The 17,870-nt window shown below is 48.0% G+C and overlaps 3 protein-coding genes across 5 annotated transcripts; 1 reads left to right on the top strand and 2 right to left on the bottom strand.

Moving 5' to 3' along the window:
- Nucleotides 1-141: 141 nt before the first annotated feature.
- Nucleotides 142-2,531, bottom strand: pclaf (PCNA clamp associated factor). The gene is made up of 4 exons (XM_076028680.1): nt 2,376-2,531; nt 1,404-1,490; nt 1,108-1,288; nt 142-428 (listed from the first exon to the last, which is right to left on the bottom strand). Exons 1-4 carry the CDS (start codon nt 2,419-2,421, stop codon nt 392-394), a joined length of 351 nt encoding a protein of 116 aa, XP_075884795.1. The 5' UTR covers nt 2,422-2,531; the 3' UTR covers nt 142-391.
- A 319-nt stretch (nt 2,532-2,850) lies between these two features.
- Nucleotides 2,851-10,340, top strand: nedd1 (NEDD1 gamma-tubulin ring complex targeting factor). Its single transcript, XM_076028667.1, has 17 exons — nt 2,851-2,983; nt 3,540-3,686; nt 3,835-3,929; nt 4,078-4,194; nt 4,287-4,427; nt 5,215-5,444; nt 5,523-5,724; nt 6,379-6,520; nt 6,772-6,915; nt 7,003-7,053; nt 7,707-7,796; nt 7,890-8,053; nt 8,135-8,306; nt 8,396-8,540; nt 9,454-9,520; nt 9,617-9,971; nt 10,118-10,340. The coding sequence occupies exons 2-16, from the start codon at nt 3,551-3,553 to the stop codon at nt 9,719-9,721; spliced, it is 2,001 nt and encodes a 666-aa protein (XP_075884782.1). The 5' UTR covers nt 2,851-2,983; nt 3,540-3,550; the 3' UTR covers nt 9,722-9,971; nt 10,118-10,340.
- Nucleotides 10,341-10,386: 46 nt separating this feature from the next.
- LOC142889964 (uncharacterized) lies at nt 10,387-17,328 on the bottom strand. Of its 3 annotated transcripts, none has more exons than XM_076028671.1 (11): nt 17,180-17,328; nt 16,316-16,470; nt 15,576-15,806; nt 14,739-14,796; nt 14,063-14,644; nt 13,868-13,972; nt 13,690-13,765; nt 12,334-12,443; nt 12,076-12,194; nt 11,298-11,397; nt 10,387-10,563 (listed from the first exon to the last, which is right to left on the bottom strand). In XM_076028671.1, exons 3-11 carry the CDS (start codon nt 15,713-15,715, stop codon nt 10,492-10,494), a joined length of 1,362 nt encoding a protein of 453 aa, XP_075884786.1. In that variant the 5' UTR covers nt 15,716-15,806; nt 16,316-16,470; nt 17,180-17,328; the 3' UTR covers nt 10,387-10,491. The 3 variants fall into 3 exon arrangements, with proteins under 3 accessions (XP_075884786.1, XP_075884788.1, XP_075884787.1); XM_076028673.1 differs by having other exon boundaries at nt 12,334-12,440; XM_076028672.1 differs by having other exon boundaries at nt 16,316-16,467; nt 17,180-17,273.
- Between the last annotated feature and the right edge of the window lie 542 nt (nt 17,329-17,870).

Here is a 17,870-nt window from a genome sequence, read left to right as displayed (position 1 = left end):
CACTTGATTTTGTGTTGTAAGCATGACCAAACATTCTGCACCCATTTCACATTGTTGCGTACAGTATAGTTTGACTGAATTGAACTGAAACAGATCTTCTTTACTACCACTGGCAGTGGGGATGAAAAACATAACCACCTCCAACTATTTCAGGCTTTAATGACTCAGTGAAGTATCTTAAAGATAAAGCATCATGTTTACAAAAGAGACCAGAAACAGGAATTGGAAACAAAATAATTATTTCATCACAAATAGCCATGAATGACAGGCAAAGTTAAAAGGTTCAACAGGACACGCATCGATAAAACATGAAGTTTAATAATGCACTATACAAAATTAATTGATGGGAACAAAATATTTACAGAGATGTACATAAAAAAAAACAAACACTTCACTCATCCTCGTCCTCAGCAGGCAGTGGTCTGGATCTAAAGAGAATAAAAAAAAAAGGTTGTTACACTGTGACAGATTTATGATTTTGCTCTAATTTTTAAATATGGAGATCTCACAGAGTTAAGAAAATGTAATAAAGTTCAAATAAATATATAAATGAAAGCTGGAGTTCAGAAAAAGAAAGAACCATTTAAAACATTGTTTGACCCCAAACAATAAAAATAAAAAATAAAAAATGGAAGGTTATTTTTTGACGATAAAACAACGAACCAATTTGTATCATCTGACCCCTTGCCACTAGGTGGTGCTAAAGATCAGGTTTAGGTACAAAAAAGACAAGTTGTAGAAAGTTGTCTTTTTTGTTGTTCTGCACTCTTTTGATTTATTCATTAAAGTTGTGTGCTCTATTCTAAATTATAAACCAATAAGGCTGCCATCTTTTATTTTACATGTACGCTACAGTTCATTATATTTCTAACTTTGAACCAATTTTCTTTATCTTTCTATTGTTACTTTACATATGTGCTGATTGGATAAACCAACTTGACAGCATTATTCCCTGTGAGTGTATGTGCTCAGAGATGAAAACAATGAAATATTTCCAATCCAAACATCAAGCTCAAGGTTTAAATCAAACAATTCTTCTGGTTAAGCTGCTACTTCAGTGCCTGAAGGGAGCTTAGGTGGCCCGTAAAATTTGAATGACCAACATACTTCCTGTTGGCCTTTGACATCCCACTGCCACCGGCCTCTTCGCCATCATCCACCTCCTGGGGTCTCTGGTTCTCTTTCTCAGGCTTTCTTGGGGGACCACCGAAAAAGTCCCCGATGCCTTTCTGCCAGGTAGGGGTGGGACGGACACACACGGGGTTGCCACCAGCATACTTGTTCTTTGCTGTGGGTTAAAAGTAAAACAGAGGGAGAGAAAGAGAGAGAGAGAGAGACTTCAATCTTAACTTCAATCAGTTTTTCGAAGTCTATTGTGAGTTGCGCCACTCTGGTTGACTGACAGGGTGTGGAAGCTGCGCTGCTGCTGGAGGCCGAGTTGGTTGCGGCAGTGGAGCCCAGTGACTTGCGGGGTGCGGAAGCTGCAACAGCTGCAAAATTGAAAAAAGAAATTGCACTCAGTAAATTGTGAGAACACTGAGAGCTTAAACATCAGTCAAACAAGCAACAACCAGAGCACTGGCTGATTTTTTTCATATTCCCTGGGCCATTTCAAAAAGCTACGTCTGTAAAGTCAACAGAACCTACATGATTTAGTGCGGATTCTCTTTTTAGTAGTGCCACCTCCATAATAATAAAACATAATATACCTTTTTAAACAAATATATTGATTGCAGACACTGAAATGGTCTTTATAAGCACCGTTGTGTACTAGCACAAGCGCTTGCTGATTGAAACGGTAGATGCACAGTTGCAAAACGATCGCTTTGTTATTTATTTTCAACATGGTGAAACTTAAAATTCGACGAGCCTTCAACAAACACGGGGTTCGCGGCTCCGGCCCCGGCCGCACAAAGACGCGCCGCCGTACGGCGCTCAAAACTGGCGCCAGTTTGCAGGAAACGAGTCCGTTTTCGATGGACATGGCAACAAATCAAACGAGTGGCTTTAAGAGTGGGTTTTAAACGGAGATTCGCAACGGTAAGGGGTTTAACTTGTGTGTGTGTGTGCGCGTGTGTTTGTCTATTAGTATCCATTGGTGCCGGAAGAGCCCGTCCGTGTTGGCGGGAGGCTGTTGCTAGGAAGAAAAAAAATCCCCGACACGCGACAAGAGCCTTTTATCTTCATGTGTTTTTCCTCCTCTATCAAAACGTTGAGGCTCTTTAACAGTCGATAGGTGAAATTTTTCGGAAAGTGTGGTTATTTTATTTTTTTTGGCCCGTTTACGCTGTCCCGCCAGACGACGCGCAAGAAAAGTTACAATGTCTATTTTGGACGTAAATAAGAGATATTCATGAGGACCGTGTCAACTTTACCTTTTCTGTAAGTCCCGGGAACACTGTCGGCTTTGGTTCGCACCATACTGACGGCAACCTGTGAACTCTGGACGGCCTGCACAACGAACACTACAAGCACACTTGTTCCCAGCGCCGAGTCCCGCCGTGGTTTAAAAAGAACGGCGGATGGGGCGGGAGATTTCTTCTTCTGTTTGGACACAATCGAGCCGGTGTGGCTCGACACTGCCATCATCTGGTGAAGATCGATCCCATTTTGCAGTTTTAACAGCAGCGCATTCACGACGAGAAAAACAAAGTAGTTTATAATAAAACCGTACTGTAAAGTTTTTACGATTACATTTCAATAGGTTAATGGGCAATACGTTTTCGAAACAACTTGTGCTTGTGCGGTGAACTGAAGCTAATCGAAATTATTTTGAGTACTGTTTACGCGTGGCTCGTCAAAATACGGATTTCGAACTTTTTGACCCTTCCTGTTCTCCATAGTGTTGGCTATATCTTATTGGCTACGGGGGATTAAAAAAAAACATCTTCCGCCACAATTTGTCATCTCATAATAATTCAGCTCCTCGGCTTCGTAAAATACGCATCACAGATACACGACTACAGCATTCAAGTAGTTTGTGGCAAGTAGTTTCTTTCCCTGGTATTTTAACTCGAAGTTACGACTGTTTGCCAACTTTTAACTCTGCTACTGCTAACGATCGTTACTTTTCAAGCTAATGCAAACCGGCGGAGCTTCAACGAGACCGAATAATTCGTATGTCAGTGAACTTAGTAGTAACTTTTTATTTGGATTGTAAGAGCAGTCAGCTAGAGTTTTGTTTTTGTTTTGTTTTTTAAAATAACTTGGTCCAACTGCTCGTCGCATCGGTAGTTTTTTTTTTCTTTTCTTGAGTTGTGTTGTCTGTTAGCAGGACTTGTTAGAGCTGTAACAGGACACTTCGTTGTACGGAGCACAGTCTCTGCGGGCAAAATGCAAGATAATTCTCTCCAGCGTGTCAATATGTTACGTCTTTCTTTTGGCTTGTGCAGAGTTCACCTAGAGTATACTTCATTACACCGTTTCCATTTCTGAAGCGTCTCACTCTGCAAATGATAACGCAAAAATACTGTGTGTCAACAGGGTAGGGAAAGGGTGCTACATCAGTGAGTCTGGAGGCTTGTTGTTTCCCTCCTCAGGTGTTGTCGCCATGGAGGATGTGACCCGCCTGGTGTCGACGGGAGACACGGTGAAGATCTGGGATGCTGGCTCCATGGCGCCGCTGGAGCAGTTCAACCCACACAGCATCAGCCATCCTGTCGCACAGGCCTGCTGGAGCTCCAACAGTATCCTGAGCCCTGGTTGTGGTCGCTCTCTCTGATTTGCGGAGGGTTTGCGCTCAGCTCTGGCACTTTGCAAGTCCGTCAGTGCAGAGTTCTCTCTCAGTTTTTGCGAGTTGTCAAAGGGGAAAACGGTCCTTAGCGGTTCCTGCAGACCAGTACCTGGTGACTGCGAGCAGCAGCGGAGACAAGCTGGTGGTGTCCAGTCTCAAGTCCAGCCCGGTTCCTGTGGTGGAACTGGCCGATGGGGTAAGTGTGCGGAGCGCACTTCTCTGTCATTGTGTTTGCATAGTGAAGGTGCACAGTGCTAACACGATTGTGATGTGAAAGTTGGGAGTGTAACCCTCTAGATGTCAGGAGGTCAGAAGATGAGAGTCTCCTGCTGTCTTCTGTTTAGAAAAGGCAAACCCGCGTGTCTTTGAGCTCCTCCTCCCAGTTCCTGGTCAGCGGCGGGTTGGACAACTGCGTTCACATCTGGGACCTGAAAACCAAGAAGCTGCACCGCTCACTCAAGGTCTCAGTCCACTGAGGAAAATGTCTTTAAGGCTCCTGCATGACAAATCTGTTGATTGTTGGACTTGCCTGAACTTCCTCTGCATCTCTCAGGACCACAAAGAGGAAGTGACCTGCGTGTCTTTCAACGCTAACGACAGCGCCATCGCCTCGGGCTCCACCAGCGGAGACCTGGTGCTCCACAGTCTGACCACCAACGTGTCCAGCAAAGCCTTCGGCCACGGCAGCAACCAGGTCAGACTGGCACCAGTGTTTGTGAGGAGAGTGTCCAGCTGAAAGCGGTGTTGTTGATGCAGCTGCCACATGTTGTCTTAAACTTGTAGAAATTGTCCCCTGGTTCTTAAATCAGCGGTGTCAAACTGAAATACACAGCAGGGTCAAAATGTCAAACTTTGAGTCGCGAGCCAACGTTGATATTTATTGAGGAAAGATCTTCCTCCAGACAGAACAGTGAACCTTTTTATCTGGACCCAAACAACCTGAATATGGAACCAGCAAACTAACAACTAGACAATAAATAACTTCGTATTGCACACATGCAAAATCCAATATCAGATTTAACAAAACTTCTTACTTAATGCCTTCTGATTTAAATTTCAGTAGTAATATTTATTTATAAATAATAAATGTATAAATAATAATACATTTAAAAATGAATTGACAACAATAAACAAATTAAGTCGTAATAATAATATCCTTCATTGAACATCCTGTGCTGATTGAGCAGAGCAGTCTGGGATTTGTAGGATTAGTGGTACTGTATAATATCAGTGGACCAGCAGCTCTAGTAGTGATTTTGTATTGGCCTCGCAGGCCAAATATGATGACACTGCGGGCCGAATCTGGCCTTCGGGCCAAAGTTTGACACCTATGCCGTAAATTGATTAGGTCTGTTAGAACTGTAGTCTTCCCACTGCTAAGAGTTTCAGCTTCCTGCCATTCAGATGGAACCACATTGATCCATCCCAGTTGTGTTGATGCGATGAAACCTCACGCAACACTTGCTTGTTGCTCACGTCAGCCCATCCACGACCTGAGGCTGTCTGCGCTGAGGCGCTCGCTCCTGGGCAGCGTGTCGGACAGCGGCACCATGGTCCTGTGGGACGCCAACACCCAGCGAGAGGTCCACGTGTTCGACGGCGCCCACAAAGCGCCCTGCTCCGCCCTGGCCTTCTCCCCGGCCAGCGAGCTGCTGGCTGTCAGCGTCGGCCTCGACAAGAAGATCATCTGCTACGACACTGCCAGCAAGATGTAAGGCCGAAATCGTGCTGCTCCTTCCTCAGGGTTTTTTTTTTGCTTTGGTTGACGCTGTTGGGTTTTGTGTTAAAGCATCCTGAGATCCATTCGGGTGGAAAGTCCGCTCACCTCGGTGGACTTCACAATGGACGGCACCGGCCTTGTAGTCGGATCGACCCAGGGCAAGATCTACCAGTATGACCTGAGGAACTCTAGCGCTCCCACCAGGATCACCGTGGCACACAAAACCTCTGTCACCTGTCTGCGTTTCCAGAGTAACACGAGTAGAGCCAAGGTATTCGTCCATCGCTGAGTGGATCGGTTAAAAATGTTCAGACTTTCGATGAACTCCACCTGTTCTCTGGTATTGTGGAGCACTCTCACTCCATGTCTCACTCTTTGTCTCTCACTCCCTCACTCTGGCTCTCACTTTGTGTCTCTCACTCCCTCACTCTGTGTCTCCCACTCCCCCACTCCGTGTCTCTCGCTCCATGTCTCACTCTGTGCCTCTAAACTCTGTGTCTCACTCCCTCACTCTGTCTCTCATTCTGTGTCTCTCACTCTGTGTCTATCGCTCTATGTCTCTCACTCTGTCTCTCATTCTGTCTCTCACTTTCTCACTGTGTCTCTCACTCCATGTCTATCGCTCTATGTCTCTCACTCTGTCTCTCATTCTGTCTCTCACTTTCTCACTGTGTCTCTCACTCCATGTCTCCCACTGTGTCTCTCACTCCCTCACTCCTGGTTTCTCACTCTGTGGCACTCACTCTCTCACTCCATGTCTCTCACTCCTTCACTCCATGTCTCCAACTCTGTCTCTCACTCCATGTCTCCCACTGTGTCTCTCACTCTCTCACTCTGTCTCACTCCCTCACTTTCTGTCTCTCATTCTGTTTCTCTCACTCCCTCACTCTGTGTCTCTCACTCTGTGTCTCTCACTCTGCTGCAGTCGGGCAGGCTGGGCTCTACCAAGATAGCCAGTGCCAAGAGATCCTCCACCAAGCTGCTCAGCAGCCAGTTAGACCCTGCCCCCAGCACAGGCCCCGCCCCCAGCGCAGGCACCGCGCTCCCCAGGCAGAAGATGAGTACGGGTCGGTACAGTTGATCTCACTGGGCCCGCCGTCGCTGTTATTTGTGCATTTCCGTGCTGTAGTCAAACCTCTTCAACGAGTTCAGATCACATGGATAAAAAGAGAAAATGTCACATAAACAGACAGACTGACACGGATATAGGGTTTTTTTAAGAAATAGTCATTGCAGTGGAACCTTTGCTGAGGAATCCACCTTGATAATACCTCCGAAATGTAACCTCATGTAAACTAAAGTGTTTATGTGTCTGAAGGCGGTGGCGTCGGTGGCGGCTCCGGTGCAGACTTGATGTCTCGCGAGGCCGAAGGCCAGCAGGGGGCGGAGCAGCTTCCTGTCGCGGAGAAGTTCAGCAGTGTCGGACGCAGCAGCCTGGACATCTTCTCTCCCACTCGGGAAGGTGAGACGCTGCTGCTCCCTCCATGCCAGTCTGATCTTCTCATTGGCCAGTCAGCCTCAACTCATCTGTTTGCTCTCGTCTGGACAGACTCTCGGACCCCCGGCCCGGCTGGAGACACGCCCTTTGGAAGGACACACAGTAAGAGAAGAAAGAGTCTTTGCAATTGTACAATTCTAAAAATTCATTTTGTGAAACACAAGCAAGAATTTAGACTGGAGAGGAAAAAAAATCTTACTGCAACAACAAAGTGCTTTGAGTTTGGCGGCTGCAGGTGCTGCCATCAGGTGGCAGAAGAAGGGTCAGGTTCAGTGGTCAGTATTTATTCAGCGTTGGAGGGTCTGAGACCTTCTGATTCCTTCCACCCCTCAGAACAGAGAGAGGAGAAGGTTCAGGTTCACTTTTATATTCAAGCAAACAGGAAGAACGCACACTGAAATAGCTCCACTTCAATCAACACCCACCAGAATCAATAGTGAGAGAATTAATTTGAACCGAATTTGTATCTTTGAAAGTCTTTTCAACACAAAGGTAACCAGAATGTGTTTCCATTGTAAGCTGTAGAAAGTACAGAAATTTGTGTACAAATGTAGGGAGTACGAGTAAAAAGTCGCCAGAAAAATAAATACTCAGGTAAAGTACAGATACCTGATACTTGAGCACAGTAATTGAGTATTTGTACTCGCTTACTTCCCACCTCTGGACGTTTGGTATTGGTTCAGCAGCACCAGGCGTCTCCTCTCTTCTCTCCATCCTGCTGCTGGTGGACTGATGTGTTCTCCGTGTTTCCTCAGTCGGCAACTTGGAGATGCTGTCCAGGGACGGGGAACGCCAGCCGGTCGTGGGCCGGACCAGTCTGGACGTCTTTTCTCCAGTCAGAGAAGGTCGGACCCTCTCTCCGCCCCTCTGCCCCGATTTGCTTGGCGGCGCCTCCATGATTGGTTAATTGTGACTCATTTGAACGATCCTTCTTCCAGACTGTCACTCCGGGGCCAGTTCCCATCGGAAGACCCCCCTGGGGACCCCGCTGGTGGCCCCCGCAGGCCGCTGCTTCAGCCCGCTGTCTGTCTTCCAGACTCCTCCCATCAAGGAGGAGGAGCCGGCGGTTGGCGAGGCGGCGGAGACGTGTGACCCCAGGAAGGTGCTGACCTCGAACCTCGCGGCCACCGCCACCACGGTTACCCGCCGTGCTGCCTAACACCCGTGTCCTTGTGATTGGCAGGCGAACGAGGGCGAAGGCCAGACCACGCCCACGTCGTCCCAGCAGACCGCCCTCAGCCAGGCCGCCGCCCCCTTCTTCACGCCAGAGCCGAGCCTCCAGCGAGCCAACGGCGTTCAGGCTCAGCTGAGCTACGACTCCCCCGTCCAGGGAGCTGCGCCCTCCTCGGTAGCAGGTCAACAGCAGCGACTGTCGGGCCGGAGAGGTTTTCCCACTTCCACTTCCACTTCTTCGTTCCTAACAAACAGGCCGTGTGCTCTCCAGGTGCGGCCCTGTCGACGGCGGCCGTCTCCTCCTCGCTGTCCCAGAACATCGTCCAGGTGCTCGGCCAGGGCGGCGACGCTCCTCTCACCTCCCTGCAGATCCACTTCATCCAGAACATGATCCACGAAACTCTGGAGGACTTCAGGTTGGACACCCTTCACTTTTCTCCTGGTTGTAGTTGGTTGAACTGACTGACTGACTGACTGGCTGTCACTCCAGTAGTAAGCCGACGAATTTAATTACTATTGGTATTATCATTGAGGACAAATGTGAAAAGGGGATCTCATATTTTTATCTCCGATACTCAGTGAGCACTTGCGACATTAGGCGACAACACATCATTCAAAGCACAACTGGGTCATGTGACATTTCTCGTTAAATATAAGCTACAAAAACGGGGCAAGTGCATGTTGTACGCAACTTCGGAGAAAGTCATTTACTAACAGGTAGTGGTGAGGGCAGCATACGGATTCACTTCCTGGTTTTAGCATCTGCTGTAGCTAGGACAACTACAGATGTAAGTAGTCAGTTAACATAGCAGCGAGTTGTATCCGAAACACCGGTCATTCGTCCTCGTGTACAGCCCGCAAAGCAACACACTGCTCCCACTCTGGCTTGTTGTGTTTGCGAGGTGTTGAAATAAGTTTGTCGTGTTTGTCGTCCTGTACCAATTGTCGCTTCTTTCAGCAAACACTGACAAGCTTACAGAGGGGTGTGGGTCTAGCAGCTTCTCGAGGGGGGAGGAGGACTACGGTAGCCTAGAGGGGCCGACCTGGAAAGATTGATTTTACGATTTTCCTTTTTTAACATCATTCCGATTTAAAATCGATTAATCGCACAGCGCTACTAGTGGGTGTGTTGCATTCTCTACTTCTTTTTCTCAACACAATAGATCGGTCTCATTGTTTTTTACTGAAGCTCTCTCGCAGCATACAATATAGTCATTCTAAAAACAATAGTAATAATATGATAATAATATTAGTCTGCTCAATACACATGAAGGAAATGACCTCAACGTACTAAACGGCCATCTGTGTCTGCTTGTGTCTCCGCTGCAGGGACACCTGTCACCGGGACATCGTCAACCTGCAGGTGGAGATGGTGCGACAGTTCTACATTCAGCTGGTAGGAAGACTCCTCCATGTGCCGCCGTCATTTTCCCGACAACATTGGCTGACTGATGGTTGTCATCCGCTGCTGCTGCTCTCCTCTCCCCTCCAGAACGAGATCCACGGCCTGATCGAGAGGTACTCCGTCAACGAGTCTCTGGTGGAGGAGATAGAGAAGCTGCGGGAGGAGAACCGCAAGCTGAAGGCCAACTACTGACCTCCCGACGGGAGACGTCGGAGCAGGAGCTGCGGCACAGCCCCTCGGACAGCTTGTCCCCCCTCCTCCTCTTTCCGATGAGACTACCTGTTGACCTCGTTACCACCTGCAGACCGAAGAGGACGATCAAGGAGATGCTTCTCTCCTGGGAAGGATGACTGAGGCTCAACACCAGCGGTGCCTTGTGGTGCTGCAGAGGCCTGCGTGCCACTGGAGTTGTGTGTGTGTGTGTGTGTGTGTGTGTGTGTGTGTGTGTGTGTGTGTGTGTGTGTGTGTGTGTGTGTGTGTGTGTGTGTGTGTGTGTGTGTGTGTGTGTGTGTGTGTGTGTGTGTGTGTGTGTGTGTGTGTGTGTGTGTGTGTGTGTGTGTGTGTGTGTGTGTGTGTGTGTGTGTGTAGAATAAAGTGTAGGTGTGTTTAAATGCCCAACAGAAACAAGCAGGTGAATGAAATGTGGCCTGAGAGAAAAATCGTGCCTGTTTTTTTCTCCCCGCTGCAGTCAGTGTGACAGACTGATGTCTTACTGCTTCATCATCATCTTCATCCGTTTATGTGCCTGATTGATGGTTTTTAAAAGTCAGAAATATTTTTGAAAAAAATAAATCATGACCCCTGTTTAAAATGCTTCCTGAGAGGGAGTGAGAGTGCAGCCCAACAACAACAACAAATAACAGCATACAGATTTTATTCCTGAAGAGTTTTTAAAACAAGCACTAGAAAAACCAAACTGGTCCATTATAAACAAAACAAAGGGGCCCTCGTGTCCCTGCGGGTCAGTGGTGGGGCGGGGCCAGTGTGTTGCCGTCAGCCAGGTTGACTCTGCAGATGGGGCAGGTGATGTTGTCCTGTCAGGCAGAGAGGTCAGATGTTAGTAGTTCACACAGCGCCATGACCATAATTACCATTGACACAGCTCCTCTTGAAAAAAATGAAATAAGATTTAGCCTGGAAAAATTTAAATAAAAAATTGTCTGCAGATGCCGAGTTCTGCCATAAATGCTCAAAATTTTTACAGGTCCATTTATTGAGGTTGGGTAGGCCACATGCTATAACACTGCATTATAAAAAAAAATAAACGTGTGTCAGACCTGTCATTCATGAACCTCAGGCGGCCACAAATCAGCCCGCAGGCCTCCTATTGAGGACCACTGCTCTAAAGGGTGGAATTCCCAGTGGCCATTCGAGGTACAGCCGAAAAAGCATTTTTACCCATAGGCCACAATACAAAAACAAAACAGTAAAACAGACAGACGGCACAAACTTTGACCTGAAGCACAGTTCAAAATAAATATTTCTATGAAGACCAAAAAAAAAAAAAATATCCAGAAAAGAGTTTGATGTTCCCAGTGTGACGTCACGCAGTCGGTATGTATTGCTGTCTCTCGCCTCATTCTGACTGGCAGTTACAGAGACATGATGGGATGGGGGCCGAATGATGAGGAAGTAACCCGGAAGGCAAAAACCTTTTCTGCGTATGTGCTAGCGACTCCATTGAACGGAATGGGTCCGCCATATTGGACGCTGTGTGGGTGGGGGTGGGGTGGTAAAGGGGAGGAGGTAAAATGAAGCCCAGCGTCACCTTCAGCCACCGGTCGATACACTTGACGTGATAGTCGTGGAAGCAGGGCAGCATCCTCAGCCTGTCCCCGCTGGCGTAGTCGCTGAAGCAAATCTGACACCTGTGGAGCAGATGAGCGGCCGAGGGTGAGCGGCGGCATCGGCAGCTGAGGTCCTGTCCGCACAGGAATGTTTTTTGGTGAAAACCGTAAAGTATTTAACCGTTACGGCGTTTCGTCCACACGGCAACAGCGTTTTGGGTCCCCCGAAACAGTATTTTTTGAAAACTGGTCCCAGAGTGGGAAAATCTGACAACGCCGTTTCGCCGTTGTCACATCGTTGCCGTGTGGACAGTGAAAACGGCTTTTCCTTGTCAAACGATGACGTCATTACACCGTCACTGTCATTTGACCGGAAAAAACACGGCATGCAATTCGGCAGCAGCGGCACAAACAATAACGATGGCGGCGAGCGGAGTCGTCTTTGTATTGCAGGCGCTTCAAGATTTGTTGGCAATATTACTACAAAACCTCAGACTCACTTTTTTTCCCGCTACTCGCGATTTTTGTTTTCTGTGTGTTTAGTGTGTAGCGGAAACGCCCTCTTTCTAAATCTTTGGTCCGGTGGCTGTGTCAGCGTCCGTTAACAGCGCCATGTTTCGGTGTCGCATAGGCATTACATCGTTTTCACCCACCGTTCCGTTTCCATCTGCCAGCGTGTGGACACAACTTTTTTCGACCCCGGGAAAGAAAAAAAACGGTAACGTTCCCGTGTGGACTGAGAGCGGCGGCCTCACTCACTGTGTGCTGCCGGCTGTGGTGGTGCCGTCGAAGACTTTGGTGGGGAACCGCTGCACTTCGCTCCGACTCAGCTTCCTGGACACGACGGCGCCCTGGCCCTCCTCGAACTCCAGCAGAGCCTTGGGAGGAGAGGCGGGGTGAGGGATGGAGGGAAACATTGAGATAGAATGTGATTTTGCTGACCTTCACATTCTACTGCTGCATTTTGTTTTGTGGAGAACACGGGCGGAAGCACAAAAAACAAAAAAACTTTCAGACCTCGTAGTCGTTTCCCTGTTGGTCTTCAGAAAACTCTGGCACGTTCCTTCTGCTCCTCCTCCTCCTGCGTCCCCTCCGCCGGCCTGTTCTCAGCCAACCAGCGCCATCTGCTGGAATATTTTTGGAGTTGCTTTGACATTTGGAAGTAGGGCTGCAGCTATCGAATATTTCATCGATTAATCGGATAAAATATATGTTTGCTTAATTAAAGCCCAATTATAAGTATACAATAGAAAATAAGACTGATCACTTAATAAAAACAAGCAATTTGTTTCCTTTTTAAGAAAAAATGACTGATGAATGATTTTATCATATTAACGGTTCCAGTCAAAATAAATAAAATGAAATCAATAAAATTACTTCTAACTTAAAATTTACTGAGACACACAGAATTAACCTGTCCATTATAGGCTGTGATGGTTTACAGAAAAGGAGGTGAAAATATAAATGAATAAAAGTTATTTTTTAGGTTAAATGTCTTAACCATACAATAAGCCTTACTGACCCAATACACTGCAAACTAAAATTAATAGGCATGTGATATGGCAATATGGTAATGATATGGTAATCTGTTAATGGCATATATACACACTCACAACGTATGTAACATATTTTTTTCCCTCTTCATGACCCATTTGCTTAGACAGATGCACCTTATTTTGCAGAGCATACAGTAGTAACTTTCCACCACTTCTTGCCGTTAAGTCATAACTCCTAACAACAATGTTTCGTGGACTAGCGCGACGTTAGCAACGTTAACGTTTATGTCCTGTATTTTATAATGAATTTCCGTTGTCTCGGGTCGTCCGTCAATGGGATGTTTCCTCTTTTTTTTGTTCTGAATTTTTAGTTTGAAGTGCTCCCAAACCCTTGACTGCTTTTGTCTCTTGGAACGCTGCTGCGTTTGTTCATTTTCATTGTCGCTCTCGGCATCTCGCTCTCGGCCATTCTGTCGGCTCGGCTCGCAGTCACCAAAATACCTCTCTCACAAGTTGACGAAAGACCGCAGCGCTTTCGTCTTCTCCCGCTTTCCAGGGGCGCATGGCCTGTGACGGAGGCACGGTGTGTCACACTAAAGAGTCCGTGTGAAATGTGCGCTTGAAATTTAATTAAACGATGCTTCGAGGCAGATAAAAAAATCCTTTGTAATTGATGTACTCCAGTTACTCGAAGAATCGTTGCAGCCCTATTTGGAAGACAACAAAATCTGTTCCGCGACTTTCGAGTTCCAACTTAAAACTTAAAATTGCACAAGCTGCCAGCCTGGACCTCCCCCCTTAAAAAACTCTTATTTTTGAGTTCACTGTTGCTGCTCAGACGTGACGGCAGCTCCGCCACCCCCCTTTGTGAGCTCACCGTTTTCCGGGCTGTCGGGCGGCGTCACAGAGGTCATGTGACGAGGCATCCAGCTGGGCATTGGCGGCGAGAACAGCTGTTGGGAACACACACACACACACACATACACAGCTCGGCATCACTTCCTGTGAGAACACGGACGTTCCCGCTGTTGGGTGGGGCTGGAAGGTGGTCCTACCAGGTTTAGATCCTGCTGATGGTGCAGCTGATGGTGGTGGTGGTGGTGATGGTGCTGGTGGTGGTGAAAGGGGTGGGGGCGGACGTTTTCCTCATCAAACTGGGCCTAAGAAGTAGCAGAGGCGTCAATGAGTCTTCTTTTTGTGGGCCTCGCCTTCCCCCTGGCCCTGCCCACCCCTGGCCCCACCCCCTGTACCTGCAGGTGACGGGCCATCTCCTCGTCTTCCGCCATCTGGGCCAGGCGGACCATTGCGTCCTCGTCGTCGCTGATGACGATCATACTGGCCGTGGCTCCGCCCACCAGCGCGGCTCCCCGCTGCTCCTCCCCCTCGTCCCCGTTCAGCCACCTCCTCTCCTCCTCCGTGAGGAAAGAGAGCGAGCCGGGGGAGGCGGCCAGCGATGGCAGCGTCGACACGGTCGGACCCTGGGCATCGGGCTGACTGTCTTCCGCCGAGGAGGCCGTGAACGAGAAGGAGGAAGAGGACGAGGAGGAGTAGGAGGAGGACGAGGAGGCGGTGGTGGTGCAGGAGGAGGAGGAGGAGGTGGAGAAGCACGAGGAGGAGGAAGAGGAGTCGACGGAGGAGGGAGACAGAAGGGGGGCCTCCAGCCAGCTGGCCAGGGGGAAGGCGGTCCGGGGGGAGGAGGGCAGCTCGTGCCCCCGGCTCTCCGACTGCGGCTCCTCAGAACAAAGACGGCGTCGCTTCGACCTGCGTAAGGAGGTGAGCTCCCCCCCGGCGGCGGAGGGACGAGCCTGGTGAGGGTCGCCACTCACAGTGGTCTAGAAGTGGTGGGGGAGGGGCAGAGACACAGGAGCCTGTCAGCCGGCGGCATTGAGAGGAAAAGAAGAGACGGTGCAACGTGATGGAACTTACGGAGGCGAGCCGTCCCTCCGACTGGCGAGCACGTCTCCGCCGTTTACCGAGCTGAGGGCTGCAAACAGCACACGTTCAAACATCACCATCAGGAGAGACAGCAGCAGGGCTGGGTTCCATTCCAAACGTTTTTGATTCCATGACAAATTAATTTTTTGGGGCTTTTTGGACATCAAATATTTACAAGGTAAAGTGTTGTAAAATTCTGCATTCTGGTGGCCAGATTTTAGATTGCAGCGCTCATTCGTTCTCTCTCTCCCTCTCCCAAGCTGGCCAGTGAACTACGGTGGCCTGCGCACACAAACCAGGACACCTCGACCACCTACTTCTTCATCGTTGGGTTTATTTGAGGATGCGAGCCGTAAGGTGGGCCGGATTGTCCACACCACTTTTACCATGATAAAAATCATAAATCAGGCCACTTTTTACACACTGGACCTTTAAAACAAATTTGACCAACAAAAATACTTGCAGTGACGGCACAAACCTTTTATTATCCATTTTACTGCTGATTCAAATCAGGATTTCCTCCAAATCAACTTTGTTGCTTTCCAGATTTGATCTACTTTAATAAAGTGGAGCCACTTTAGCATGACGCTAATCTTCACTCCAATGTCACCGAAAGATTGCCAGTGTCTTTACTTCCTGCCTCTATGATGTGAAAGTCTCGGATACATCGCAATTTACCACCGAAAGATACATTTTTTGATATGCGACGAGAGCGGCGCATTTCAGCTGCTACGAATACTCGGTGCATGCTACCAGTGCATCGAAGGTCGGTAACCAGCCCTGTGAATAAGGAGGAATGTTTTGCAAATCAACATTGGATGGCGCTACCTGGGCGTTTCCGGGACGAGGACGACGGAGAGGTCGGGGTAGGGGCTGTGGGCTGGGTCCAGTAGGTAGGTCCGGTTCAGTTCACCCGGAGTGTCCGGCGACTCTGGCAAATGCGGGCTGTCACACACCGGCTCGTCCATGGTCCCCCTGCAGCGCTTTCACACACCTTCGTCACAAACGGCACTCACCCGGAGACCAGGCACATCTCAGCCAGGAGATGGCGGAATCCGTCTGGAAGTTGGAACAGATTCAGGACCATCAAGCGTCTCACTTGATATTAGGAAGAAATTTACATTTCTAGCACACAACTCGCAGATGTTGGTTGACAGCCTGGATGGAAATGCCATGTTTACTACAGTGAGCCTTAGTAAACATGGAATGTAGATATTGAGGCTACATGCTCAATATCACCCTCTACCGACTGCATGGTCACTATATAAGGGGGTACGCCGTTCTGTAGAGTCCCTGATATGCTGCTTTCATCCGTCACTGGAGGAGGCCACTGTCTGACATCATCCACCCAACTAGCCATGACGCTGATCACTGTGGACTTGTCTGTCGCGTCGTATTCGCCTATAGCTAGCTATACAGAACTCCCTACATGGAGTGGAAGGAATGAGCGAGTGATTTCGGACAAAGCCCAAAACCGTTCCAAAAATACAACCAAAACCAAACAAAACAAAACACAACACCATCCCTGCTGCTGACAGACAGAACCACGAGAAGTGAAGCAAACTTGCCTTTACACTCAAAGGATGCTGGATTGCTTGATGTCTGCAGTAACTCTGAGACGCCTTTACTGGTGCCTCCTACTGGTCTTATACTGGTGGAAACGGGGGGGCTTTCATCTGGACATCAAAGGCGGGTAGGCGGGGTGGAGATGATGGTCGGCCTGCTGAGAGAGCGCGGAGCGATGGGTTATTTTATTTTATTTATTTATTTTTTAGCAGCGTGGAAGTTCGTTTAGCTAAAGTTTTTTTTTAAATACCTCTGGGCAGTCAGTGCACAAACCATGACACCATGTTCACAGTGTGTAATCTAGCTGGATTCTCCCAATTGAGAGGTGAGAAAAATTCCTATACCAGTGGAATTTCAGCGTTCTTTCCGCTGCCTCCAGAAAACAGTTTCTCTGGAGGCTCAGAGCCCCGCAGACACAATAAACGTTCGGAAGATCAGGTTTTCGTGAAAGATTTGTTTTCATTATTAGTCACAGCAACAGTCGTTGATGTTTAATTTGCTTTCCTTCAAGTCAGTGTGGCAGTCAGAGTTTCAGCAGGCTCGGAAGCATCTACTTGGGTTGGAATATCACAACAAGGAGGGGCCAGTTTTGACGAACTAACGCAGTCTTGTAAGGGCTTTCAAACCGTGATGAATAAATTTCGAATCCAATGATTTCAGTCACAACGCGTTCCCGCACTGAGTGAACAGGACCAATCTTCGGAAACGGGTTAGCTTCACCACCAGATCCATAACGGCCCCGCAACTTGCGAAATTTAAATTCGAAAATGACTCAGGGATTCGCTACGCCTATTTGTTCTTCTGAGGGCGACGCGACCGTCACGAAAACAACCATACAGATGTTTGACCGACAGGCTCTCTCATACCTTAAACAAATGTCCTTATGTTGATTCTTCCCAGTATACGCGGTTGAGGCCGGGCGGTTTACTTGCAATTTTTAAAAAATTTTTATTTACTTAAAAATACAACCCGGAAGTGTGACAGAAACACAACCCGGAAGCGCTTTTCTTTGGTGGCTTTCGCTTGCGCAGGAACAGCTAACCAATCAAACTAAGTCAGGGCTATATTACCCATCAAACTAAGTCATCTCAAAATTTGCCGAAAGTAGATTCCTTTTGTGACGGACGTAAAATGTTCGCCAGTTGAAATTGTGCATGCACAACGCATACAAATCTACTATCATAAATCGGTCAATATCGAAAAAGTGTTGGTTCATAATTTACAGCAGGTCACAACAACTTGTCTTCTACTTCCGGTACAAACTCACGTCGCATGCGCGACTCACATCGGGAATGTCGCAACCCGATCTGAGTAAAAACGTCTCATAAATCCGGGTTGCGACCGACCCCCGGCCTGGCCCGTGTTGTTTTGCCTCCACTTCCCAGAATGCTTGCGTTCTAATGGCGCGTTTTTCTTACGATCACATGCTCTGAGAATCTCCTGAGATTGGCTCACCTTCCACGCCTGGCGGGAGTAATTAAAAAAAGAAAAAAAAGAAAGAAAGATAAGAAGTTAAGAAGTAGTAAGAAAGAAACAATTAAGTAAGAATAGAAGTAA

Source organism: Nelusetta ayraudi, unplaced genomic scaffold (assembly GCF_046127955.1).
Source record: "Nelusetta ayraudi isolate G7.1 ecotype Tasmania unplaced genomic scaffold, CSIRO-AGI_Nayr_v1 ptg000026l, whole genome shotgun sequence".
In the NCBI taxonomy this organism is placed as follows: domain Eukaryota; kingdom Metazoa; phylum Chordata; class Actinopteri; order Tetraodontiformes; family Monacanthidae; genus Nelusetta; species Nelusetta ayraudi.
Note: the sequence above shows the minus strand (reverse complement) of the source record. Positions and strands in the feature narration are given on the sequence as shown.